The following is a 27,777-nucleotide window of genomic DNA, read 5'->3' on the forward strand; positions in this document are numbered from 1 at the left end:
ATTATTTCCATTTTACAACCTCTAAAAGTGTATTGAAAATACACATTCATGGAGAGAGGGAAAAACACAAACCCAACAACCTTAACTACATTTTATACGCCTTCAAACTCAAATCTTTATAAATAATATTTCATGTAGTCCCATAAGAAAGTCCAAGTTCTTGAGAACGACGTGTAATTGATTGGTCTGGATTTTCATCCACACTTTGATCCACAACATCGATATTTTCAGCAGTTCGTTTACATTTTTGACGATTTGGTAGATTATTTTGACCATAAATTTCACGTAATGCCCGAAACGTAGCTCGAATAGATTCATTATTGTTGCAATACATTTTAACTTTTTTATACGCTGTACAACTGTGACTCTTTCCATGATGATTTGGCAAACAATACTGAACACAAATGTTATTTTTGGTAAAAAATTGCTGCTATGACGTTTTAAAAATCTATAGTACTAATTAATTTGATAACCCTTTATATCGCAATTTAGTGTTGCGGCCTTAATATAGATGAGCTAAATCCTATATGGAAACAAGCAAGTAAACATTTCATTAATTAAAATTTCACTCATAATCACAATCGCTTTATTTACATTAGAAACGAAATTTTCCATAAACATAATTTAAATATGTCCAGAATGTTTTGTGACGTAAATTTAATATGTATATACATAATATAAAATAATTTCTATATCGTGAGGACAAGACATGATAAGCTTATTTACATACGTAATATTTTTAACAAAATGTAATTTAAATAGATTGCTACTTGCTGGATGCAAGTTAAACATAATTATCTTTTGCCTCTTTATCAAGCCAGTAACACTAAATCAATTTTTAACTTGTAAAACGTCACACGAATAAACTAGTGAATAATTTAAATAAAATACTGTGGTATAATAATATTATAATTATTCTGATATTAATGCTACGTCTTTTTTTTTAAATAACATCTTATTCAATTCCATGTAGGCTTTTCTAGTGTATTAGTGTTATTGTGTTAAAAAAAATCCGATCCACGCCATGGTTACTGTTTGGCCACGATTTTGGCTTCAAAAGTGAAGTTGACGATGCAACTGGACGCAGCAAACGGATAAATCATCAATACTTGTTCCGAAAATTTATCAAAGTCACATTCGTGATTTATGGGAACATCATAATATCCCCATTATATCAAAATTACTCTTGGGTTTTAATACTCCGTTCGGTTTTTATAATTAATTTATTATTTCCATCCTTTTTCTCAATTCATTTCTTAATTATTTTCATTACAGTCAGATCTGAAATATCGTTGGTGAATCTAAAAATTCTTCCTCTAGATTTCAGTCGTAATTTAGACAATCGATTAATTTTAATTAAATAGTAACTACCAGTCATATAATCCTGGAACTAAAATTTAGTAAAAAAAACACACTACTGTCATCTATAACAAGAGTGGGAAATTTGTAATTTTAGCTGTAACCTAGTAAGGGCTCTGACAGCACTACAGTTGCAGCGAGTCGACGCAGGTTTTACTTGATTCTAAATGTATCCTATTTGAATCTCGGATTTTTTTATTCAACTGGATATTCTACTAAGTAAAACCTACATCGACATGCTGCAACTTCAGTGCTGCGTGTCTGACCCCTAAAACCGCATTTAAGAAACTTTATAAAAAAATACATTATTTCATAAAAATCTAAATACTTGGTACTTATGCATGTTTAATTTTTTTAAATTAAATATATCTACATATTTGAAATTTTGACTAATAAATAAGCAATAATTAAGTTTAATACCCAACGTTTTGCTACGTATTCTCGTAATAATTTATTAACTAGACTCTAGAGCAGAGTTGTTAACTAATTTTTACATAAGATCTACTTTGGAAGAGAAAAAACCTCCGCGATCTACTTTTTCTAATAGTAAGAACCTAATATATAACATTACATAGTATATAATAGATACATTTTTAAACCAAAATGGAATCTTACTAAGAAAATTAAATAAAGCGTTGTACCTACATAGAAAATTGTTATTTACATAACTATAGTGATTTTATTTGAATACATAAATTTTATTTTGAGCTTCCAGATACTACAGAGCTTGAATTACTTATCCTACATTATAAGGTGTCTACAATTTTTGTATAATAATTAGAGAAGTAATTACTCAAACCAACTTCCTTTACGATCGTCCGAATAGATGCATTTTAGTCACTTCGGTAATATGTTTGCTCTTCCAAATTGGGCGCAGTTTCGGCATGTCATTTTATGCCATTGCAATATTCTCCTTTTGATGTCAGCATCACCAACATTACTATCCATATTTATGTCTTTAATACTTTGGACGCTGAAGACGCACATGCGCGTAATGACCAGGCGGCCGATCGATGTAATTAACGTGCATTTTAAAGGTGCTTATTAAAAAATCATTATATAGTCAGCAGCGAATGAGTTAAGTAACATGGCTGATGTATTATTACAATCGATTAGCATCACATTCATCTTGGATATTTATCAATTAACACAATTTAATATTAATAATAACCGATTTCCTCCGCTTATACCTAATAATAGTACGTAATAGCTTTCCGCCAATAATCAACAGTTCAATTTCATACTTTTGTTAGTTTATATTAAGTAGTTTATTTTATTAATCATTTATAAAAATAATAATATTATAACATGAGTAAAGTGATAAGTGATAAAAATTGTGAGTACGCGTCAGTGGATAAAGATAATGACCCTCCAAAAGGTAATATAACATATTTTTTGCCAGTTTCCCTGCCAAGCCAAAAAATCATATGTTTGAATTGCACAACTAGTCTTAATGCGTCTTTAACACCAATTGTGAAATAGAACACCATCCTGTATATTTTATACACTTATACCGTTTTGATATTTTAGTTAAAGTTTCCATGGTAATAAGATAATATGTATAGGTACCCATTTAATTTATTAATACGATTATAATCACCCTTAAGTACGTAATAATATTATTCTATGGTCATGTTTAGGTATTGTTACAATTTAGTTTTTGTTAAGTTTTCTCTAATTTACTGTAAATATTTTTGATAACTAATTTACTATAGTTTTAATGTTTTTAATATTTATTTAAAAATCAAAATGTGTATGACTAAGAAATCAAAAAAGAGAGGTATGCTGTGAAAATAAGAGAAAAAGAGCACACTTGTCAAGTATTCTTACGGGAAATAAGAAGATATTACGATATTATTACTGATGAATGAGTACACATTAATAATTAACTACACAGTGACGAAATAAAATTGAGCGATGAATTTAAATTATGTGTTTTCTTAAATATTTTTACACATGTACATAAACAACGTACTTAAGTATATTTATATATATATGATTGAATGCAATAGATTTTTTTTAAAATTATTGTAGTATTAATTATTTTGGACAAAGCTGCGGTCATAGACAATATTATTATACGCAAAGGCTTCAGGCCTACCCTTTCAAGCCTAATGTATTGCATACATTTCAGTGGACGAGACTGAGGTCACGTGAATCAAATAATACAATGCAGTTCCACCATGAATTGACAGTTTAACACTTTGATACGAATTCTAAATTCAATACTTGAAGATAATAATTGCGACATTTTTTAACTTTATAATGACATCTTTAGTCTATTTTTCTTTGAAAGTAGGCTTTCAATAATAGCCTAGTATAGGGCCTTTGGTATTGGGTGAGTTTTTGGGTAAGAACTCTCGCAGAGCCCGTTTGGGATTCACTGATATATTATAGATACATTTTGTTCCATTAATGTAATTGAAGATAAATCTGTTCTATCAGCAAGTATGAAAATATGGTCGCCGTGTTCACGTTATTTGAAATGAAAGACTGAAAAAATAATTACATTCGATTTATTTTGTTCAGAATTAGGTTTAGGCGTTCGTCATGTACAAGCACTGTTGATGTTCCTGTGCCTAACTTTTGGATATGGAATGAGGGTAACAATGAGCGTTGCTATAGTCGCCATGACTGACAAAACCACTGCTGAAGATTCAGGAATTACGGTGAATATGTTTCTCTCCCTTTTTTAATACTCTTAATGCTGGATATAAACTCAAGACCAGGGATGGCGAAACTATGGCACGCGAGATGATTTTGCATGGCACGCGAATGTTTTGTGTTGAAGAGAAAAAAAATAGATAAGTATAAGTATAATTTAAAAGATATTTTTTTAGAAATACCTAAATATATACTAAGTAGGTATAATATTAAAATGCGTATTTTCTAATATTTAATTATTTCTAGTATTTTTAATAATATTAGTTTTACCAATAATATTAATTTATCAATCGATGCGCAAAAGGAAACGACGAAATTCATGCATAAATGACAGGTCTCATTGTACTTATAAAAAATAGCAAGCAGCTGATAATCTTGAAAAATAACTGATCCGAGAAATTTTGGCGCCAATTTGTGTGTTAAGAATCAAACCAAGTAGGTATTATAGTAATAATATTCAAGAACTCAATTCTTATAGTAATTTTTTCATTTTTTTTTGTCGGCACGTCAGACAGTCAAAAAACATTATTTGGGAAGTTTTGGCACGTATACGTAAAAAGGTTCGCCATCTCTGCTCTAGACTTTACAGAATGCATTGGGAATGTGTGGTGTGGTGGTCCACAATGTGTGTGTGTATATTATATTATTTTTCTCTACTGGAGTGATTCGTGCACGATTTCAGAGAGACATAGTAGTCCTTATTGTGAAAACATCACAGTTTTTACAATATTTTTATACGGTAAAAATGTTCGTGCCAAAAAGCAGTGTACTTAAAATATGTAATATACAAATTTTAAAAAGGAGTGGATATGATATTTAAAATGCGATCATTAAGAAGAAATCCTGCGATTAATTTAAATTGGAATGTCTCGTCGAAATCGTCGAAATAGAAATGCCATCTTCAATGCATTCGCAAAAAGTAAAAATTTGTGATAGGTATATGTGTTTATTCGGAAACAGGTGATTGTGTCAAACGCATCATATGCTCCGCTGCAAATATGCAAGGAGAATAAATTCACGTCTGGAAAGAAGTGGATTGAATGGAGGTTGTATATTAAACTTAAAGGCAATTAAGTAAAAAAATACACCGAAATGCTGTTACGAAATTGAAATATTTGAAAAGAGGTGGACTTTTTAAAATAATGACGGAAATATCCGAAGAACAAAAGAATAGGATTGAGATCGCTGAGCGCAAAAAATTTGGTTGCGATCGAGTCAAATAATGTATTTATTGGCTATAAAATTATGCGTTCGAATTCGTCGAATGCATTAATGCAGTCATTAAAAAGAATTTTTTGACGTGTCATTAAACAAAATGTATGTGTGTGTTTGTGGGGGGGGGGGGGGGATGAAAATTTACCGCACCGGATGACACCAACCCTGCATAGGTGCATTGATGATCCGCACACACGATAGAAAAATTAGAGGGAACGTTGGACTTGTAGGGTATTCTTTGTGATTGAATAAACTCGGAGGAATATCAATTATTACATAATTTCACATTATTTTATGATACCAACAAATAAATACTCCGCTCTTTGGTGCGTATTACTATTTCCACAATGAAATATGAGCACAACCCCCTTTAATAACCAATGAATACTAATTGTAATCAATAATATCAAGCTATATTATGTACTTAAATACTTGTAATCAATGTAATTTTATAATTAATACGCACCCTCTGGCCTAAAATGTGTTAAATCATATTTATTTTTTCAGACGTTCGATTGGAACAAAAACGTTCAGGATCTCATACTTAGTTCTTTTTTCTGGGGATACACTTGTATGCAGATACCAGGAGGTCACCTTGCTCACAAATATGGAGCAAAACACCTTATGGTCTTTGCACTGACAACTAATGGATTAATCGCCATAACCCTACCCTGGGCTGCAAGATTTGTAAGACACATTTTTATTACATAATCGAACATACTCGTACATCTTATTAGGTATAAGTGAAAGTAAGTATTATGTATAAAAATGGTAACTCACTATTTTTGGATCTAGTCACGTATTCATATAACCCTTCATAGTGTAGGGTATCTTAACAAACTTAAGCCAGAAGTGTTAGCCATTCACTCAGCTCATTTGCATTATAATACATAGTAAATACCTTGAAATTGATGTCATGTGATTTGATTATTCGATTAATTGGAGACCCAATGCCAGATATCACCATAGTATAGGCATATAATAAGTTTGTATGGCTGGATATTATATTTAATAATAATATTAAAAAAGCCCAGTACATTTTCTCCCTATGGGATCAAACGTAATGTGGTGTAGGACCATGTGGAGATAAATATAATATAAGAAAAATAAAATTAGTAAATAAGTATATTATAATATAGTGAACTTTTCTACGTCTTTTGGTTTACTTATTCTACACAAGTTCGTTATTCGAATGATATTAAAATAAATGTTTTATTCGTTTATTTTAAAAATCTTGAATGAAATTATTAGTATCGAACAAATTTATTTTAAAATTGGTATTTGGTGTTATAAAAAAATATTACATATATTACCTACTATACATAAATATATATATATATATATATATATATTACTATAGGTACATATATTTTTTAAAAAATCGTCTACGACCATAATAATATTATAATACTAGCTACCCAGAACAATTTCTTACGGGAGCAAATGTGGTTAGCTGTGATATATTCTATTTGCTAATGTAAATAAAATTGGTCCCTATAGTGGTATTTCAAATTTTGCATTTGAATTTCTTTAAAGCAGCTTGTTTAGCTTGCCCACTATACATGCATTTCGATAAGCAATAATTAATTATGAAATCTAATAATTAAGCTCTGAAAAAACTAAGTACTGATGGCTTTTAAAATTCATAGCAACAAATAATAATAAAAATGCGTTTTAAAAATGTCACTTTCTGATATTAGAGATAGTTATATAAACATAATTTGTATTCAAGTGACTAAATATGAGATATTCTATTGTTTTTTTTTTTTTTGATTTTTAAATCTTGTCGAAAATGAGTGGATATCAAAATCATTCGTTCGGAATTTAAAATACAAATAACATGATATTAAAATACAAATAAAACATAAAAACATAATATAAAAATATAAACATCAGAAATAACATAATCTAAGAGTCATAATATATTATTACTGAATAAATCATAACATGCTTAATTTACTATGTAACCAACTACCTAGGATAGGAAATAAAAAAAATATTATTTTTACCACGTACAAAAAAGGGGAAAATTAAAGTAATTAAATTAATTAGTGTAAAAAATATTTAAAAAAATATAAAATTATATTACAGATAATAAAATAGCAAACAGCATGCCTATCTTAATGTCGTTAATAAAAATATTAATATAAACGAAAAAGAAACAAATTTAGAAATTTTATATATATTTTTTATTAATAAATATAAACACCATGAATTAATTCCATGTACAAAATATCACATGAATTTTATTTACCTACTTACCTAAATGTAACATAATTACAAGACAAAAAGAACTTTTTATATACCATACTGAATAAATATTATAGAATACAGAAATGTCATTTTGACGTATATATTAATAATTCAGTTGTTAGGACCCACTTAGCAACAATAGTGAGTAGTATATATTACTTTTAATGATTTTTTTCCGAAACATACAAACCAGAAATAACTGAGTAAATTCAATTCTGCTTAAAGATGGCAAAAATGGTTAAAAGAATGCATTGTCGTCGTGTTCTGATATATTCTAAAAGTTTCACATGTCTAGCTAGTCGGGAAGTTAGTTAAAAATCTTGGACAAACCAGAAAAAAATTGTACTGCACGAGAAAAAATCTGTACCGGACAAACAAGAATACGAGATAACAAAAACGTGGTAAAATAATACAATTACTGAATGTGCAAATATGTACTGAGTGTGGCGCGGGGGACGGGATGATTTTGAAGGGTCATTGTTTGTGTTGTTTGTATTGACAGTCCAGGTTTAGGATTCCAGTACTTAAAATGATAACTTGCATTAATAAAAATTAAAAACGAATTATGGTAATAAATACTTACAATGGTTTAACACAAACTCCATATATAGCAAAGCAGGGTTTTAGGGTCATTGGTTATTAGTAATATATTTTCGATGTATTCGACTAGGAAAGTTAACAATATGTTCGTCGTTTTATAATGTATACTTTTGTAGGCTGGATGGCAGGCTGTATGCGCATGTAGAACACTACAGGGGCTTTGCCAAGGATCTTTGCTGCCGAGCTTGCATACCCTTCAAGGGAAGTGGAGTCCAGTAAACGAAAGAGGAAGATTGAGCACGTATATTTATGGAGGTAATATCAAAAGATTACTCAAAATTAATTAAGCCAGTTTTAAAACTAATTGTCACTATCAACAGTTTGCTACTAATTATCATCGGAAGGTTTAGTCTGATTGCCAGACCATATTATACCTACGCGTAACATAACTTCTGACTCAGTTTTTTTTTGCTGATTGAATCTGCCGTGTTGCGTTTTGCCAAATCAGAGAGCAAGGTAGAGCGTAATGTTGAAATGTGGTCGCCAAAAGTTACATCTAGGGAACTCAGATCTGTTCTGTGATTACATCGATGTATGCGCGAAAATTGCCTCTACTTTGCTTTGCGAGTAAGGTCTGGCAAGATGCTGGGTTAAAAATTACCTAGATGACAAAATAATTCCAGATCATCTAAAATTTAAAAACAAAACTATGGTGAAACTAATATTTCCAAAAAAAAAAAATAACGTAGTTTTTTTAAGAAAGCAAAGATGAGTAATTAATTATTTATTGTTTTTTTTTTGGCCGAGCGGCTTAAGCGTCGGCCTATAACGTCGTGGGTCCCAGGTTCGAATCCTGAATCCGGAAAATACTTGTTATTAGATTCAATTTATTGTTTTTCAATTTGTGTTTGAGTCAGAGTATAGACCTAATAGGTTGGACAAGTAGCTAAGATCCATTTCTCGTAAAAACAAATCTATTAACACAAACCTCCCATATGATCTTATTAGGATCGGACATGGTAAAAAAAAAATATTTTTTGCAACTAATGAATTAATCAAACAACTAAAACATAATGAAGATACAAAATATGGTCATCCTTAAAATAGTGCTAAGTCGTGGGTCCCAGGTTTGAATCCTGGATCTGGAAGATACACTTAATGTTTTCTAATTTGTGTTTGGAGTACGGACATAATAGGTTGAGCAACTGGCTAACATCCATTTCTCGTAAAAACACTACGTGGAGGTACGTGTGATCTTATTAGCATCGGACATGGTCAATATTATATAATAATATATTATATGGTAGGTACAAAAGGCCATCATGATGGTTTTCAAGTAGATCTAGTTTTCTGATTCTGGATTTTTTATGATGTTTTAAGTTGTTTATGATATCTAAAAACGCTAAATTTAACAACATTAGTACTATTTTTACTACTATACTATTACAAACTAGATGGCCATTTGAAAATTCTGGATGTGGCAATAAAAACGCCAAGTTGGCAACGTTTCTGACTTGGTCATGTAACTCTGGTAAGAAAAATAAAACAATAAACATCGTATATTATTTTCTAGGTTCAATGTTTGGAACAGTTCTGGTTATGCCGATGTCTGGGGTGCTAGCAGCAAGTTCTTATGGCTGGCCATTAATATTCTACTGCGCAGGCGCCGTCAATATTTTCGTAGGACTTGTCTGGTTTTGGTACGGAGCTGAGAGTCCTGCAGTCCATAAAAGTATCAGCAAAGAGGAAAGAGACTACATTCAGATATCGCTGGGTCAACAAAACAAACAAAAGGTGACATATTTTATTAACTAGCTTCAGCTCAAGCTTCATGTCAAGTAATTTATATTTAAGGCGATGTCTTTACCTACCAGAGGCACCTAGCGGAATAATACGAAACTTGCAATTTGAGACATTTTTTTGATAATTTATATTTTGTAACTGTATTAATTAATAAATATGTATCTGAAAACATTAAGAATAAAAATATTTTTTATTTTATGCCAAAGATAAACTTAAAATTGTAAAAAAATGTTATTTATTTGTCACAGGACCCCATTTTATTATTACATTTTATGGTCATATTTATTAGGCTTAAGAGATTTTTGGCCACCTAATTGATAGTTTTAATATTTTTTATATTTACAATATAAATGTGTATAACTTGAAATCCTTTTTATTTGAAGCTAGATTTTTGATATAAATAAAAAGGATTTCAAGTTATACACATTTTTTAATTTTATAAATATATATTATTTCACGCCTTGCGGTTAATTAATAATGTTATAATACCTGTATTTGAAGCGCCGTAGTCGCAGGTTCGAATCTAATGGAAAAATAAACCTATTTATCATCCAGACCAGAGATTCCTAAACTTGTTTGGCCCACTGCACCTTTTTCAAAAAAAAGATATAGTTATTTAACACCTCCCTTAAAATCTACCTTCTTTAAGAGAACAAAGCGAATGATGGAGTGATAAATAGGTACACGTTATTTTAAGTAGGTATCTATATTTCTACCTAACTACAATGATGTATAAAATCCTCTGATGCTAATAATAAAATTATTTATTAAAAACATTCGCATTAAATACCTAAAATTGTAACATATAACTATAGATTATAATCGATAAAACCCAGTGCAATATTGCATTCATATAAGGGTTTTAGAATAAATGCGTCGCCTAGAAGAGTCATAACTCACATTCTCCAAAAGTCAAGTTTTGAATAAATCGCAAAAAACACTAGAGCACTATTTTTGGTAATCACAAAATAGTGAAAGATCATAAATATTAACGAGTGACATTGTCGATTTGATTTTATTAAGTACCTAGAAATTAGAAAATAGAAATTTGATTTTCTTTAAGGCTAGAAAGACCTTAGGCCCAGAGTATAATTTCTTTCTTTTCGACCATGTCCGATCCTAATAGGATATATGGGCCTTCACAGAATGGAGGTTTGTATTAACAGATTTTATTTCTACGAGAAATGGATGTCAGCCACTTGCTCAACCTATTAGGTCCATACTCTGACTCATACACAAATTGAAAAACAATAGGTGTACTTGCCAGACCCAGGATTCGAACCGAAATCGATTCGAAACACTATAGGCCCCTATTAGAGTATAATTTACCCAAAATTAATTTTAGGAAATAATTTTTGTAAAAGTGATTTTTGATATCCATTTTAAAAAATATATAGATTGGTGCATTTAGAATCACTGGAGTTATCAACTAAAAAATGAAAAATGTGAGTTTTGACTCTAGGCGACTCAAATCTGCCTATCTGCCTACATTAAATATTGAATTTCTAATACTTAATAGATAATAATATATCCATTCAGATTACACAATAAGACAATAATAATCGTTATTTTCGAATTTTTCAGCCAATGAAAGTGCCATGGTCCAAGATTTTAACATGCGTCCCAATGTGGGGTATGGCCATAGCCCACATGGGAAGCGCTTGGGTGCAATTGACCCTCTTCACAGAAATCCCTTCTTATCTCAACAAGGTCATGAAGGTCAATTTGAAAGCAGTTAGTATAGTATTATTATTATTAACTTAATATTTCTTTCAGTACCTAAGTAAAGTTATTTATAGACGTTCTTGTTTCTCCACGGATAAAAAATACCTATCTAATAGTATTGCTTTACTATGCAGAAAACTAGACTTTAATAAGTTACGTTGTACAAAATAAATAATGCAATTATTAATTACTTACGTAAGTACATACAATGAAATTCGTTGCATCTAAACTTTGTATAATATTTATGATTTAAATACCTTTACTACCGCCATCTGTACCAAAAAAGCGTAGGTATAATATTAGATATAGATATTATAGATTCCAGCCTGCCTACATGATTTTGTCAAAATAATATGAATTGTCCAGTTTATATATTTCCATATAGATGTCACTAGTCAAGTAAAATTATTATGATCGATAAAATTAATAGTGCCGTGTGTAGAATGGATTTACTGAATGTTGTATGTACATAAAGGTAATCTTAAAACACTAAAACAGGGCATTTTTTTAAATACCTTGAAGTAGGTCTCTAGACAATATTATTACGTAGTAGTACGTAAACTAACCTAACCTAATCATTTTTAACGAATAAGTAGGTATTATTTTTTAACCATTTGAGTGAAAAAATAAAATTATAACTTCTAAACCGGGAAGTATAAAATATCTTTATTATTAATATTATTAAAACAATAATACTATCGACCTACTTGTTGTAATTTGAATTTAAATTCTGATTGATTTTAGTTTTGTTCTATTACATTTGAGTCATTTTTGCGACCCGTGTTTCGCCTTTCGGCATCTTCAGGCACATTGCGCAACCACCAATGGCATATATACACTGGCAACGAATGCAGTAAAGTTAATTCATGTTTATATAATAATTTAATACGTTAAAAGATGGTAAAAATATTGTAAGTATTTAATTACGGTGAGTGCGCATAGTGCCCGAAGATGCCGAAATGCGAAACCCGGATCGAAGACATTACTCAAATGGAATTGTACAAAACTCAAATCAATTACAAGTTATTATTATTATTATTATGGAAGCAGACATTTTGGTTTGTGAATATGTAGTAATATTTTTTTCTTAAAATAAAATGCGATTCTTAAGGAGTGTTCTTCTACTAGTTGCATCTAGCGACGGAATGAGATGCATTGATGCATACCGTTTAATGTAATAGTCTGATAATTTACATTTCAAAGCTTTAGCATATCAAAGTTAAAGTAATCTCACTCTTAACTCCAAAATCAATAAAAACAGTGATACATATGATATTATGTCGTATTCAGGCAGTTAACTATCCCGGAAATTTAACTGTCAGGCGTAATATTTTCACGGCTGCCCATGACCGCGTTAACCGCAAACTGTTAAATGTTGTTGATTAACACAGTTAACACGTCTTACTTGATTCCAAATGAATACCATTAATCTCCAATTTAACATTTTTTCGTCCAATTGGATTCCTATAGGAATCAAGTAAGACATGTTGTTAACTGTGCTAACAATAATTATTTGAGTTACCTCATTGTTTATAAAATTGCTCCAAGTGATATCCGTGTTATTTTGGAATAATAAAAATAACAGAAACGTGTTACCGTATTGATTATTTAGAATAGCCTTGCTGAGGCATAAAAACACCCCAGACAATAGACCGAATTTTGAATTAATTTCAAGTACCTGTTCAAAAGTTTAAAGAATACTATACTAATACTAATATATTGGTTTATTTTAATTTCAATGGTTTGCGACTGTCATAAATCCTATTTTTGGACATATTATCAAATAAACATATACCTAAGTCTATTGACGAGACGGAATGCTATTATCGAAGAATTCGTGAACGCTTCAGTTGATTTCGAGCCCTGGTTGTATATCGTAATTTATATACCTACTTAATTTGCCATTTGTCAATTATTACATAATAAATGTAATATTACATCAAATAAATGGCATTATTACCTGGAAAATAGTTGCATGCGAAATACGTACTGGCTTGTAAGATAATGACATGTAAAAAATAGGTTAACATATTGCTAACATTGACCCATAATATATACCCACAAACGGTGAGTTTAATTTAGTCTCTTACGCAGTGTCATCATTAAATTTATTGTTGACTGCAAAACAATATTCATGCACACATACAGTAGCATACAAAAGTCATAAATAGTTTCAAGAAAACATAGCAAGTTATAATAATTATTACTAGTTCGTCATGATTTTTATAAATGACTAACTGAAGTACCTACCTACCGGCTTTGCACCAGATAGCTTCGTTGATAGATATACGTTTATCTTGGTTAGCAAACTAATAACAATTACATTTTTCAATATCAAATTAATTATTATACTATGACATTTACAGTACGTTAAAATGAAAATAGTTAATTCTTACAGCATTTCAATTCAAACAAAATAACATCGAATTAAAATTGAATTCAATGCTTATCATGATCTGTCGTAAAAATTCAAAATTGGAATTGGCGGGGAAAATAATTTGAAGAAACAAATGAGGAGCTGTCATTGTACTTCTATCGCAAAATGCAATTTTATTTATTAGAACTAAAGATTCTTCTCCGGGCTCTCTCCTAAAGATATCTTATCTTTTTCTTATCACGTTTACACAGTAACCAATGCAGAAGATATTTTTAGTGTTGTTTCTGCTCTGCAGAAGTTTTTGGATGCGAAAATAGTACCTGTTGTTGACGTTGATTCAGCGATTTATTTCGTCGCTTGGGTTATTTGAATCTCTCATAAGAGACCAAAGAAAAAAACAACTTTTATAGTTTCGAAAGCATCGCCGCCAATGATAAGCCTGCTATTATCATATATGTCGATGCACTATGGAGAACTGGCGTCTAGTTTTTTTTGCTTTTCTTTATTCCTATATTTGCAACAGTTTACTATTCAGAAACTAACGCCTTTTCTAGTGCTTCAGGTGACCAGACAATGATATCTATACGTCACTGGCATAAATCAATAATCATTATTGTATTGATTTATGGAAACTTTTAAATTGGCAACAGACATGAACCAATAATACCTTTCGATTACTCATTCATTATTATTTTAAACTTCATTAACAACTTAATTTAATTTAGTTTTGTCTTTCTACACTGTTTTATGTTTGGACAGTATGTAGGTAGGTAATTGAAATACATAATAATATATAATATCTAAAATACAACCTTGCTTTCAAATTTACTTAATATTGCATACATATTACAAGCAGTATAACAGTATATGAAAAATATACCAAAAGAACACACTGAAAATAATGAGATAATCTATGTACTTAAAATCAGTGTACTAAAAGTATTTATAATCTATGCATGGATATATCATACAGTATCATTTCAACGATCAAAACATAGCGACTCCGTTGGGCAAGGCATAATATTATATAATCACCCAGCCTGACAAGAAGTCCTTCTTCAAGAGACCGGAAAATAAAAAAAAAAGAATTTTCTACATCTTTCCATATCAATTATCATCACACACTGAATTTGCGATAAATATTTTTGAAATAAATAATCTATATTATATAAATAATATCCGGATGAGAGTATGAAAGTACGAATTTACTGAAAAGGTTAAAAATAATATAATGACTAAGAATCATAATTTTATAACAAGCAGACAGTTTGCTAAAATATTACTACAAAAATGTACTTGACTACTTAACTAATACTCTCTTAACTAATATCTCACTGCTTATTTTGACAAGGACGTGGTGTAGAATCGTGAAATTTTAACTGTTGAATTTTGAATGCAAAAAATAATATGCATTTTTCGTGAGAATAAAAAATACGCGACACGATTTCGAATAATGAGAGATTAATTATCAGATAGTTATGCGAATTAGGATTAAATTCCCCGATGAATGTAATAAGATTATCATGCTTATTATAAATACAATTGCCAAATCCTAGATTCCACAATGGCTTAGGGTAGTGATAGAAAACGCTGGAAATTTTGCATGCCTAAATACTGAATACATTTTCATTAATAAATATTGCATACATATAGTTACCTCTTTTATACAAATAATAAATATATTATAGGATATCCCATTATACTAAGGTTGCACTCCTAATCATAATTCGAACCATAACATTCAACTAAAGATACAGCGAGTCGAGAAGACAAGAGAGGCTTGTATATGGCCGAGGAATATTAATATAATATAGCAACACTGATCCACAGAAATCACGGTTTTAACTAAAAATAATAATTATTGAGGTTGACAATGACACATATGACAATATTAAAGGTTTATTTTTTGTGTACAAGTTCGTGTACAACAAACCAGTAGTATTAAAATAAATAGTACTCTGTATGAAGTATATTATTTTGTAACCTCGAGGCAAAAACTTTTCAATATGTCTAATTGATATCAATAATATGAATGCATTCTAAATTATATTATAATTATTTCAATTTGATTTATAGAAAAAATTCTCAAAAAAAGAGGCAGGAATTATACAATGGTGTTTATACTCCCATGATGGCCGAGCGGCTTAAGCTTCGGCCTAAAATGTCGTAGGTCCCAGGTTCAAATCCTGGGTCTGGCAAATACACAACCGGTTTTTAATTTGTGTTTGGAGTCAGAGTAAGGACCTAATAGGTTGAGCAAGTGGCTATGTCCATTTCTCGTAAAAACCAAAAATATTTTAATACAAAACGGCCACTCTGTTATAGTCCCATATTATGATCTTTTTAGGATCGGACATGATAAAAAAAAATAATAGGTATATAAATAGATTTATATACAGAAATGCTACGAGATAGTTGGCCGTGAAATTGAAGTTAATCTGAGAGTGATAATCACTGGGAATATCGAAACACTTAATATATGAATAGGTAAATAATATTATTAAAACAATATAAAAGGTATAAAAGTTAGACGATTATCGCTTTTATTTATTCGATTTTTCAAAGTAAAATTTTGGTAATCTGTTTGCTATGTATTATTAAATATCCTCTGAAGATTGTATAAATAAACAATCATCGACTGCTTAAGGCTACCTCAGTTGAGGCATGGTCTAAAAAGATCGTGGCTAGGTGATGCGCGGATTGTGCAAATGACGCGTGCCGAACGAAATATATTTTATCATATAAATCCAACATGCGTCCATTTAATGTTCTGTTTATTGTTCTATTAGTAACAATAATAATATATTCATTGAAATGTTTTCTATTTCAAGTAAATGTGTTAGGTTTTTTAGTAACCTTTACACGATTTAAGAATTAATACCCCCGTCGCCATCATGAAACAAATTGACGTGTTCACAGGTCGACCAGCCAGCGAGTGCAAAATTTCGTCGCACCCGTAGTTGAAAATTATTTGCCGTTTCACTGAAGTACCGTCTTACTCTGCAAACCGGCTAACTCCATTTGGGCAAATTGTTCAGGACGGAGAAAAAACTAATTTAATAAATTTAACACTCGAGCGGAATTTAACAATTCCAAAAATGCATTTGAAAATCGTTTTTTTTACAAATAAGCTGCACTATGAATTTTATTAATAGGTACACTATTTTAGCTTCCCTTTTATATATGAAGAGAAATTATATAAAGAGCGAAGTTGTTGTTGTTCAATTACGATATTGGAAATTTGGCACCTTCCGTTGGCTGCTTTGCTTTTGACGACTAATAACGCACTTATTTATAAGGTTTAGGAGTTTAAAATTTTGTATGAGCATAGAAAACATACTATATAACAAAATTCTATCAAAATCTCATTTTTGGTCAAAAATGCAGTTAGCTGGTTTGCAGATTAAGCCGTCGAAATGTCGAGGTGATCTTGAAGATGAAAAAAATCAAATACAAATAATCAAAGACAAAAAAATAACAAGAAAGTTGGCATACTTTGGTCGCATAATGCGGCATCCCTAGACTATAGGTATCACCTTATGTATATTATCATTGAAGAGGAGATCTATGGTAGATGAGGCCCTGGTAATAGAAACGTCCTAGCTTAAGAACCTCAGATTTGGCTTAAGCTCAGCACTTCATCCCCATTGCCTATTCAGAGTTAGGTAGCAATGGATATCGCCGACGTCTGATAACGGATATGGCACAAAAAGATGAAAATATACAATTAGTAACCTAATATTTCTTCAGTATATTAACACAATATTAGTTCCGCCAACTAGGTACCTATAATGTTTTTCGATAGATGATTTTATGTATCTTTGACGGTCGATTGAGGTTATGTATAAAAACTTATGCTGTCATTTTCTGATAGTTGTGTTCATCTGTGTTTGGCATTTTTAATAATATTATGATGCTGTACACAGTTGAAGACTTAATTTTCGGTCAAAATTGCAGATGGCTGGTTTTCAGATTAAACAGTCAATATGTAAAAGAATACTTAATATTAATTTACAGAAATAATCATATCTTGTCTAATTCATGTGATGATTTTTTTATAATATTGTCTCAAAAAAAAAAAATAATTAAGCAAATATTTTTCAAGTTGACATATAAATATAGTTAATATAATTATAAAAGCTCAATATGGATAGAAAAAGGCGTAGGTTTCTAATATGTTGTGGTTTTTTTTTCTAAATTCATGACATTAAAAATACTTACTATAAATTCTAAACAATCATTTAAATATTATTAATCTTCTGTAGAATATTAATTTGTGTGTACTAAAAAAAATTTTTTTTTTGTATTGTTAAGGAAACAAACAGTTACATATTGATTACAAAAATTTAAAATATAATAATTATAAGTTATTGCTACCAGCAAAGTTTCCATAAAACTCCAAACTTTCGACTGGTTTAACAGCAAGCACTCAAACACAGAAGCGGTGTCCTTGCCAATCAAGACTGAATCAAGCCGTGAGAACCTCTTATTAATTTATATCCGATTTACCTAATTATCGCATGAAATCTCCATACAAAGAACAGTGCGAGTGGTAACAGTTGTATGGTTTATTATCTATCTATCTTTTATTATCTACTAACTCTGTCTACAGGCTTGAAATAGTGTAAAAATAGTTTTAAGAGGATCTGTGATAAAGTAGTGTAGATCAGTGGCGGACTTAGATACGTAGACGCTCGCTGCACTGACTGATTTTAGCCCCCCCCCCCCGATAAAAAATAAAATAGAAACCATAAATTCCAATCACGAAAGTGTAGAGTAAAAATAACAACATATCTCATTCTTATTTAGAATCACATCATGTAACCAAAAATAATTATTTTCATTAGATTACACTGATGGTATGTTTAATAATAATATCAGTGGTTTATGTTTTGTTTAAAGAATACGTACTTATTAGTAGTCCAAAGATGTAGTAACGGATAATTCAAGAAAATAATAATATAGTTATTATATTCAGGTAATATTGACGGCCCTAGGCCAGTGGCGGGTCGACGATTTTATAGGTTGTGCGGTTTATCCATTAATTATTAAATATACATACCTACCTACTATCTCATTTTATACATTATCTATCAAATAATAATATGATTATCTGAGTCGCTACTTATTCACAGCTAAAAAGCGTGTTTTAAAATATTAACTTAATTTATAATAATAATTATTATAGACTTAATATTATCAGTTTCGAACAACGAGATACAACGAGCATTTTACTTACCTAGGGGTCTTTTGATTCGCTCCCCAGTATGTGTATACTAACGCTAATGGATTCACAATCTTTGTAGAACGAGATCTGTACGCGTCGACGGAATAGGACTGATGGGTCAGTGAAAAATAGACGCCATAGCTTTCTTAATTTGTACGTGAAATAAGACGTATTTAATTTAATTACTGATTTTAATACTGCGTAATCATCATTATGTTATTACATAATTTACAATCATCGCTTTACCTATTTGGATAATAATAATAAATATCTCTGTAAATTGCGACGGGTTTAGATGGATAAAATCAACTGAATAGTTCATTTAATCATGTAATTAGTAGGTATATTATGACAACGATAAAAATATCGGACGTATATTTTTGAGAAGATAACGATGTGGGGATGGTCCCTACGAACCCTTAAGGTAGAGCCGCCACTGCCCTAGGCAAAGTGCCGCCCTAGAATGCTGCTGACCCTTATCATTTTTTTGTTTCAAATTGTCTGAAACATTGTTAGGTCCCGACTCATTTATACACATAATATATACACACATAATATATACACACAAAATCTTTTTCCACCTACCCTACACTCAAACAGTGTTGATTTTAGGTAAGTACTCTTGTGTAATTTTGGCTGTGCGATAAACCGCCTTTACAATATGTATTACAATGGGTATTATGAGACAACAATAGTTATGTTGCCAAAAGTTTAATAGTTCGATTATTTTTAAACCAATATGTTAATACTTTCTAATGAAGCGACCTCTTAAAAGTTGTAATATTTGTATTTGTTCATTTATTCGCCGCCCTTTATAATGTGCCGCCCCTATACAACGCGTGACCTGCCTACCCCCTCAGGACGTCACTGTAACCTAATAATATGCTTCATTTGCATCGGAAATTATGAAAATAATACGATACGACATAATATTTCCTTTACGTTTGGTTTCAGAATGGTGTTTTGTCTGCCCTACCGTTTCTTGGAATGTGGCTGGCCAGTTTTATCTATAGTTATTTGTCTGACTATTTCATCAATAGGCAAGTTTGCTCTCTAACTGCAGCAAGAAAAATTGCGAACACAATTGGTACGTATTGAATTCTATTATTATGAAGTATAATATATATCTTGTAGTAATCCGTGTTGTCGGCTAGTAATTAAAGTAATACCTACTTTGATTTAAAATACAAAAGTCGATAGCCAATCGTAGCTCAATTTCGGAAGCGCTTCAGAGAGTATTATAACAGCCGATAGTTAAAATTTGTCGTAATTAGTATGATAGCTTTAGCATAGTGGTCTATGCGCGGCGGGCGCGATACCCGAGAGATGCAGGCTCGATTCCTGCGGGGTGTCGTAATTTTTTCAAAAAGATTTATTATATTGGTTATAAGGCTTAGGATTTTTAGGTGCTAAAAAATGAATAACCTAAAATATGTAGATATCATTGGAAAATATGTTTTTGAAATTTCATCAATATGTGCTAAAAAACAAAAATAGGTGCTAAAAATTTAAACAAGCACCTACCTATTACAATAAATCATATATATTATATTTCAACAGTTTAATTTATTATTTATTCACAAATAGAAAACGCTTTATTACAATAAATAATAAAATAATGCTTCAAATGTTCGAAAGTGAATCTTTGACGATTTGATCTTAGCAAATTTTTATACACGGAAAAACTCCTTTCCACTTCTACATATTATGTTATTATTGCGTGTGTAAATGAAACTATTTCTGAAGTAGAAAAAATTGAAACATCTGAGGAATCTGATGGATTTTCCAAGACAGCTTTAATATTATGCAGCGTTTGAAGTCCAGTATTTTTATTTAAGAACATTGAAATTTTGTGTTTATGTGAAAATATGCGCTTTAACCTAGAATATGTAAAAATATGTAATAATTATCCAAAAATAGGTGCTAACAAATAGGGCTTAAATGTTTAAAAAAAATATTTAAATACCTAAGAATCCTAAGTCTAGTTATAATACATTTTTTCAGAAGTGTTTTCAAAATTATGTATGTTCTATTATTATGGTTGAAATATTATATTACATTATTTATATAATTCGTTACCTCAATACTACATCTAGATAACTTGATTTTCACTGTTTTTGAGATAGCAATTGATTTACTTACTGTTACTGATTTATTACATTTCCATCTCTACAAAATGATAAAACTAGGTAAGTCAGAAATGAATGGGAACTGTATTAATTTTGTGCTTAAAAAAATATTACCTACAATATTTTTTCATACAATTGAACATTTAAATATTATTTTTAGCCTATATTTAAGTTAATCGAGTAAAGTTTAAATTTCATTTTCCCAACAATGACCAAATCAGAGTTATCTAGTTGTAGTATTCAGGTGACGATATGCAAATGATTGTATTATTATAATTCTCTCATGTTCCCATATTTGTTAGTTACCTGCAGTCAATGATTATTATTTGTATTGTAATATTTAAATAAAAATGAAATGTCGAAGCTAAGTAGGTACCTAATAAAACCATCTAAGTACCAGTGTTTGTTAGTTTTTAAAATTCACTGTCTAATCCAAGCAATAGTACATAAATTACAGTCAAAAAATCTTTACTGCATTAATTTGAAGTTTTATTATTTTTAGCGGTATGGGGGGCATCGGTGATTTTGATAATACTTAGTTTTGTACCCGAAACAAATATGCCGTTGGCTGTTACCCTTTTAGTAATTACTACAAGCATCAAATCTGGAGTAATGGTTGGATTTCATGTAAGGTTCTTGCATTATTTTCTATATGTATTGTAATATTATTATTATAACATTCCACGCTACACTTATCATTCCTCGTACGTCCATTATGTTGTAAAGGTAATATGATGACAATGATATGCCACCAGTGGCGATCGGTGAGTTATTTTACTGGGAGTTCACTTTTTTTAAAGTACCTATGTTTTTGTTCATTTGTATGAGAAATCCATTCTTCTGTTTTTCATCGACACAAATTCATTCTTTTTTGGATACTGAGCATATATAATGCCTTCAATCTTGGTTGCGTGATGGTGTTTCTGCTAAAATACTTGATCCGTTTGAGTGTGGAAAAACATCTTTCACTTTCCACTGATGTCATCGGAGTAGTGCAAATAATTAAGTTTAATAGTAAAACCGTTTTCGTAAATGTCTCAATAAGATTTTTTTCTATTATAATGTTTAATAATGCTGAGGCAATATCAGCATTATAAAAAATATCCAAGCTGTAAATAACAGACAATAATTATTAATAATATGAATCCGCTTTCGCGAGGTTTTACTGGGCGTCTTACGAGGCTTGAGCGGCTCGCGCAACTCAAACGTATAAACCGTGTGTGAAAATGTTCGTTGACAAAGTCTTTTTTTTGGTTATACGTTTATACGGTTCGAGTATGGAACGCGCCTTGGCGACAGTGAGTGGCGCTCCAAGAAGTATTGCCATCTCACGCTATCACCTACAGAAGAATATTATTGCTGTCGCACTCATTCTCATTACAAGGCATGATTGCTTGAGCGATCGAGGAACGCGCTCACGAATAGCATTGCATTTGGCAAAGCGAAACCACACGGACGATGCCAGCGCGACGCGTGAATTATTATATATTATATTTAAAATAGCCGGTTAAAAACACATACTTATTACAATTTGTTTTTGTATATGAATTAATGTCTACGGTAATAGATCAGAACACTTTTAATAAATGAAATACTTATTTTAAAAACTAAACTAAAAACTTTTCGCATAAATTGAGTGGGTAGGTGTTCACCGCTCCAGCGCTCTCAAAGGCGCATCGCCACTGTATGCCACTAATTATGAATTTGTTGATTTTGGATAAAACCAATTCCTAGGGCACACACTCACATTTTTTACTAAAGAAACTTTTAAAAAAATACACAGATGTCTCTATATGATATACACTTGTTCTTGTTCTTGCTAATTCAAATTTTGCTAGAAAAATGGTTATAATAATATTATAACCATATTATTATAATATTATAACATATTATGATATGCCACACCAGTCAAAATGGACACCAGTCAGTTATCCACGCCTTCTTGCTCCATACAAAATAATTATTTGTGCGATATATCAAACATTTTAAATGAGGTTAGTGATTTTTAATAGTGATGTTGTCTATGTTGTAATATGACAATTATTAATAGTGATGTTGATCAAGAATATGTGAACAACGAACAAGAACATTAAATTGCTCATATCTCCTCCAAACTATGGGTCTGTTGCATATTATCATTGTCTTGCAATAACCTCTTCATATTAGAACTGTAATTTGGATTGTTCTGATGGGTAGGATGATCTTAGCAACTCCAGGCACTAACCTTGAGTTGATGGTGAGCAGACAGTCCCGTTCCCAAGTCACTCGCACACACACTGTCACGATTACATTATGTCACCACTTCCCTTCCGTGATTTTTGAGCACACAGTATATACAGACATGCGGTTACCCTGTAAATTTGTGTGTATTTGTATAATTGTTTGTTTTTGTTGGTTTTGCGATCAGATTGGCACTGGATTAGGAGGTTCCCGGGAAAAATATAGATGAGCATGGTTTTGGATTTGTTGGCGAGGATTTAAACACAACTGGCGCAAACACACTTTATTATTTTAGCTTTTTTAAACTGTTATGTAAATACCTACATATCAATGGCGTGTGATATCTTTTAAAATCGGACGTGCTCCTCAAAAGTATACTTCTATGAAGGGGTATTTTGAGATGCTATAACATTAATTGTCAAGCTGGATGTTCTAATTTTGAAATACACTATTTCTACTGAATACTCGATTACAGATTTTATAAATAAATCGAAGTCTTTCAACTTGAATTATATATAATAGAAAGGTTTCACACTACAACATATTGGCTCTTATAATGAACAGTATCGGAAAACTAGTACATCATTAAATTTGTTTGTTGATTTTATAATATCAATGTCCAAGAATAATTAAGGAGTGCGCCACATCCACAGCATCTACGCACCACACGCCACTGCTACATAATATTATATAAAATGACATTTTTACCTTTAGGTAAATCACATAGACGTTGCACCAAATTTTGCTGGAACAATGATGGGGATATGCAACATGACATCTAATTTATTTGGAATCATGGCGCCTATTACGGCAGGTCTTGTTCTCACAGATGAGGTAGGTTCAGTGATAATGATTCAGAAATTTAGGATTATATACAAAACACCCATTTACATAATTTCATCCGGGGGCTCCGGGATCGAGCCGGTGAGGTCACAATACATGTGATTTTAGCAAAGCTTGGATATGTATGGGATCGATTCACCTCTACTACTATATTGCTGTACTGTACTGTTTAACAGTTATAATCAGTGGCGAAGAGTGGAGGTAGGCTGTTAATATCCGACATAAATAGTGCATACTAAACTTTGTCAGTTAAACTTATTTATTTTCATTGAACTAAGACTACAATATGTATATAGTGTTTATTAGATTTTAAAATTCAATTAAGCCCTGTCTAATCCAAGCCATACTGGATTCAAAGAGACTCAAAAATATTTATTTATCTATAAAATATTTAAAATTATGCCAATAAACCATATCAAATTTTCGATATTTTGTAGATAGAAGAATATTTTTTATCGATTATGAATTGACATGGGCAAGGGCATTTAAAAAAAATAACTAACACCATCTGTAATAATATGTATTCTTAATTCAACGAAAGTAAACAATTGTGACTGAAAAGGTATTCATTATTTTGTCGGTCGATCATAATGACAGTATACCTAAACCATTATGAGTTGGTTTAAGGAAGGTTTATTGCATTTTAAAAACTAACCAGCACAATCTGTAAAGTGTATTCTTAGTTCAATGAAAAGAATTAAGTATGATTGACAAAGTGTAGTGTCCACTATTTATGTCGAATTTTAACAGTATACCTCCACTCCTCGCCACTGGTTAAAATACACTACTAACTTTACTGTCATTAAGCCTCATGGCCCATTGTAGTGTTAAAAAGAATATAAATATTTAAAAAAAAATAGTGCAGTCCAAATAAAATATTTGAGAATATAATATTATATACTGTCTCAGTATGAGCATAGAAAATACACATTGATGATGCCTGTGCCAACATTAAACTAATTCAGTCTGTCTTTGAGTGTCTTTCAATGTTGGAAATGCGGTGACAATTTCCTTTTTTCTTTGAATTTCTTGTGTGTTATCGTAGGTACACTTAATATTATTATGGTAGTATGGGTTAAAAATAAAAAAAATATTGTTTAAAGATCTCTTAAAATTTTCAACAAATTTATTGAATTTTTAACTATAGCTGATATTATCAAATACATTTTATACATATTTTATATTTCCTTTACTCTTTCTTTTGAAAATGTATTAACTATAATACATTAATTTATATTTGTGAGGGAACTTTTCATCGCAGTTTGATTTTATCTCAAGGTTTAAATCGTTGGCCTTTCATCTTCAATTTCATTTCTCGAAACTTCGGTGTTTGTGATTGTTTCACTTCTATTACTATACACACTACTGTCATTGGACATATTGGCCTATTGTAGTGTTATAAATAATATAAGTAAATTATTTATTTAATTAACTATTAAAATATAAAAATAATGTTTGTACATAATATATACGACAGATTTGGTTAAAATAAGAGTAATAAAATAGACACACATAATAATATTATGTTGTGATGACCAATTATTAACAATAAAAAAATATTGATGTGTTTTGTTCCAAATACCGATATATCCAGATTTTATTATTTCAGTCGTAATTAGTTATTAATGTTAGTTTCTTTTTTTTATCTTATTTTACTTTCAAATTAAAACGATAATATGTCAATATTTATTAAAAAATAAACTCAATAATGAAATAAATATTAACGAACTAAAAGTGGACATAATATCGGCATTTTAATATACCTTTACTTATCTCTGTAATTTTGGAACATATTGTGTAAAATTACACATAGAAAAGTGCCCATTCTTTGTCATTTTTTAACATTATACCAAATCTATATTTTAGATTTATCAGTATTTGGCCGCAATTATATATATTATATAAGTAGATTCTTTCTTTGTGACTAGATACAAACGATGTGATGACATGAAAAAAATATTGAAATTAATTACAATCTCATTGTATCATTACAGCATGATGTTCTGCAGTGGAGAAAAGTCTTTTGGATATCAGCTGGAGTTGCCTTTACTTCAAATTTAGTTTATATAATAATTGGATCTGCTAAAGAGGTCACATGGAATGATCCGGAATACTTGGATAGTAATAAGGGTAACTATATAAACACATTTTTAAACATATTATAGTATTGTCTTTTGTAAGTTTGTTAATGTAGATAATTTATGTACCTATTTAAAGCGAAAATCTTTATATAAATAAAAGATAATAAAAATCAAAAAGGTTGTAAATTGAAATAAGAAACCTTCTTTAGAAATGATTTTAGATACATTATATAATTACATTTTTCCTCTAAGAATATTTCCTTGTATGGCGTGAATATGTTTATAAGTCTAAATAATTACAAGATTAAAAGAACTTTTTATATACAGCGTTTTTAAATTTTCTGTTGAATTATTATGCTCAATATGCTCAAATTTGTACTTGATATGAAGTAAATAAAAAAATAAACAAACAAACAAAATATAGAATACTGAGATGTCATTTTGACATTTCATATTGATTTCCATAGTAACGCACGTATATATCAATAATTTAGTTGCTAGGACCACCCCCATAGCAACCAGTAATTTTCTTTTTACGGATTTTTCTGAAATAACTTTCCATACAAAACAGAATTAAATGAAAATGAATTCAATTCTGCTTAAAGATGGCTAAAAGTATTAAAATAATGCATCGGCATCGTTTTTTGATATATTCTGAAAGTTTCAAATGTCTAGCTAGTTGGGAAGTTAGTTAAAAATCGATTGCAAGATTTGTACTGGACAAACAACCACCGGACAAAAAGAATATGAGCTAATAAAAACATTGTAAAATATCAATTGTCAGGGCAGCTATTTGTAAGGTTGGCATTCTGTGGTAAATTAGTAATGTTTTTAAATAATTTTAGTTTGTTGAGAATTTACATTTTAATAAGATATTCTGATAAACCAAATAATCTGATTTACCACAGAAAGCCAAACGTACGAATGGTGAAATGAACTGAATGAGAATTGATGTTTTTGGATCAACATATTCACGCCATACATGGATTTATGGACTGCTATGGTCACAATATTAAAGCTCGATTTTATATAAATAAAAAGAATCTCAAAAAATATACAATAGGTATAAAAATGTATCTTTGACATTATTAGATATACTACTTAATTAATAACAAAATTAGATAACTGTCAAAGTTAAAAATATATGCTGTCATAGCTATTACGTTAAAAACATTATTTTATTTTATCTAAATATATGATTATATAAAATTATATACTAAGTGATGTTTTTTTTTTTCAATTTTAGGAATCGAAATGTCCGACAAAAAGGCAGAGAAACAATCTTTTAAAACATAAATAAAAACTCTTTTTCGAAAATACAAATTATTGCGTTTGCTTTAT

At 30.2% G+C, this 27,777-nt stretch overlaps 1 protein-coding gene across 2 annotated transcripts; it reads left to right on the forward strand.

The window, feature by feature from the left end:
• Positions 1-780: 780 nt before the first annotated feature.
• LOC147073711 (putative inorganic phosphate cotransporter) lies at positions 781-27,777 on the forward strand. 2 transcript variants are annotated; one of them, XM_085944239.1, is made up of 12 exons: positions 781-895; positions 2,613-2,737; positions 3,889-4,028; positions 5,746-5,925; positions 8,208-8,346; positions 9,605-9,825; positions 11,419-11,568; positions 20,118-20,250; positions 21,795-21,919; positions 24,227-24,346; positions 26,350-26,485; positions 27,683-27,777. In XM_085944239.1, the coding sequence occupies exons 2-12, from the start codon at positions 2,668-2,670 to the stop codon at positions 27,730-27,732; spliced, it is 1,464 nt and encodes a 487-aa protein (XP_085800365.1). In that variant the 5' UTR covers positions 781-895; positions 2,613-2,667; the 3' UTR covers positions 27,733-27,777. The 2 variants fall into 2 exon arrangements, with proteins under 2 accessions (XP_085800365.1, XP_085800366.1); XM_085944240.1 differs by having other exon boundaries at positions 824-895; positions 2,560-2,737.

The sequence above is a fragment of the Rhyacophila brunnea genome, unplaced genomic scaffold, assembly GCF_057557595.1.
Source record: "Rhyacophila brunnea isolate RB1 unplaced genomic scaffold, BYU_Rbru_1.0 scaffold_17, whole genome shotgun sequence".
Taxonomy (NCBI): domain Eukaryota; kingdom Metazoa; phylum Arthropoda; class Insecta; order Trichoptera; family Rhyacophilidae; genus Rhyacophila; species Rhyacophila brunnea.

Bases quoted from the DNA above. Each gene is read 5' to 3' on its own strand.
- LOC147073711 (XM_085944239.1), top strand. From the start codon at position 2,668: ATGAGTAAAGTGATAAGTGATAAAAATTGTGAGTACGCGTCAGTGGAT. The intron at 9,826-11,418 runs GTGACATATTTT...CGAATTTTTCAG, and splicing joins GTCAACAAAACAAACAAAAG to CCAATGAAAGTGCCATGGTC. The intron at 21,920-24,226 runs GTAAGGTTCTTG...TTTTACCTTTAG, and splicing joins GAGTAATGGTTGGATTTCAT to GTAAATCACATAGACGTTGC.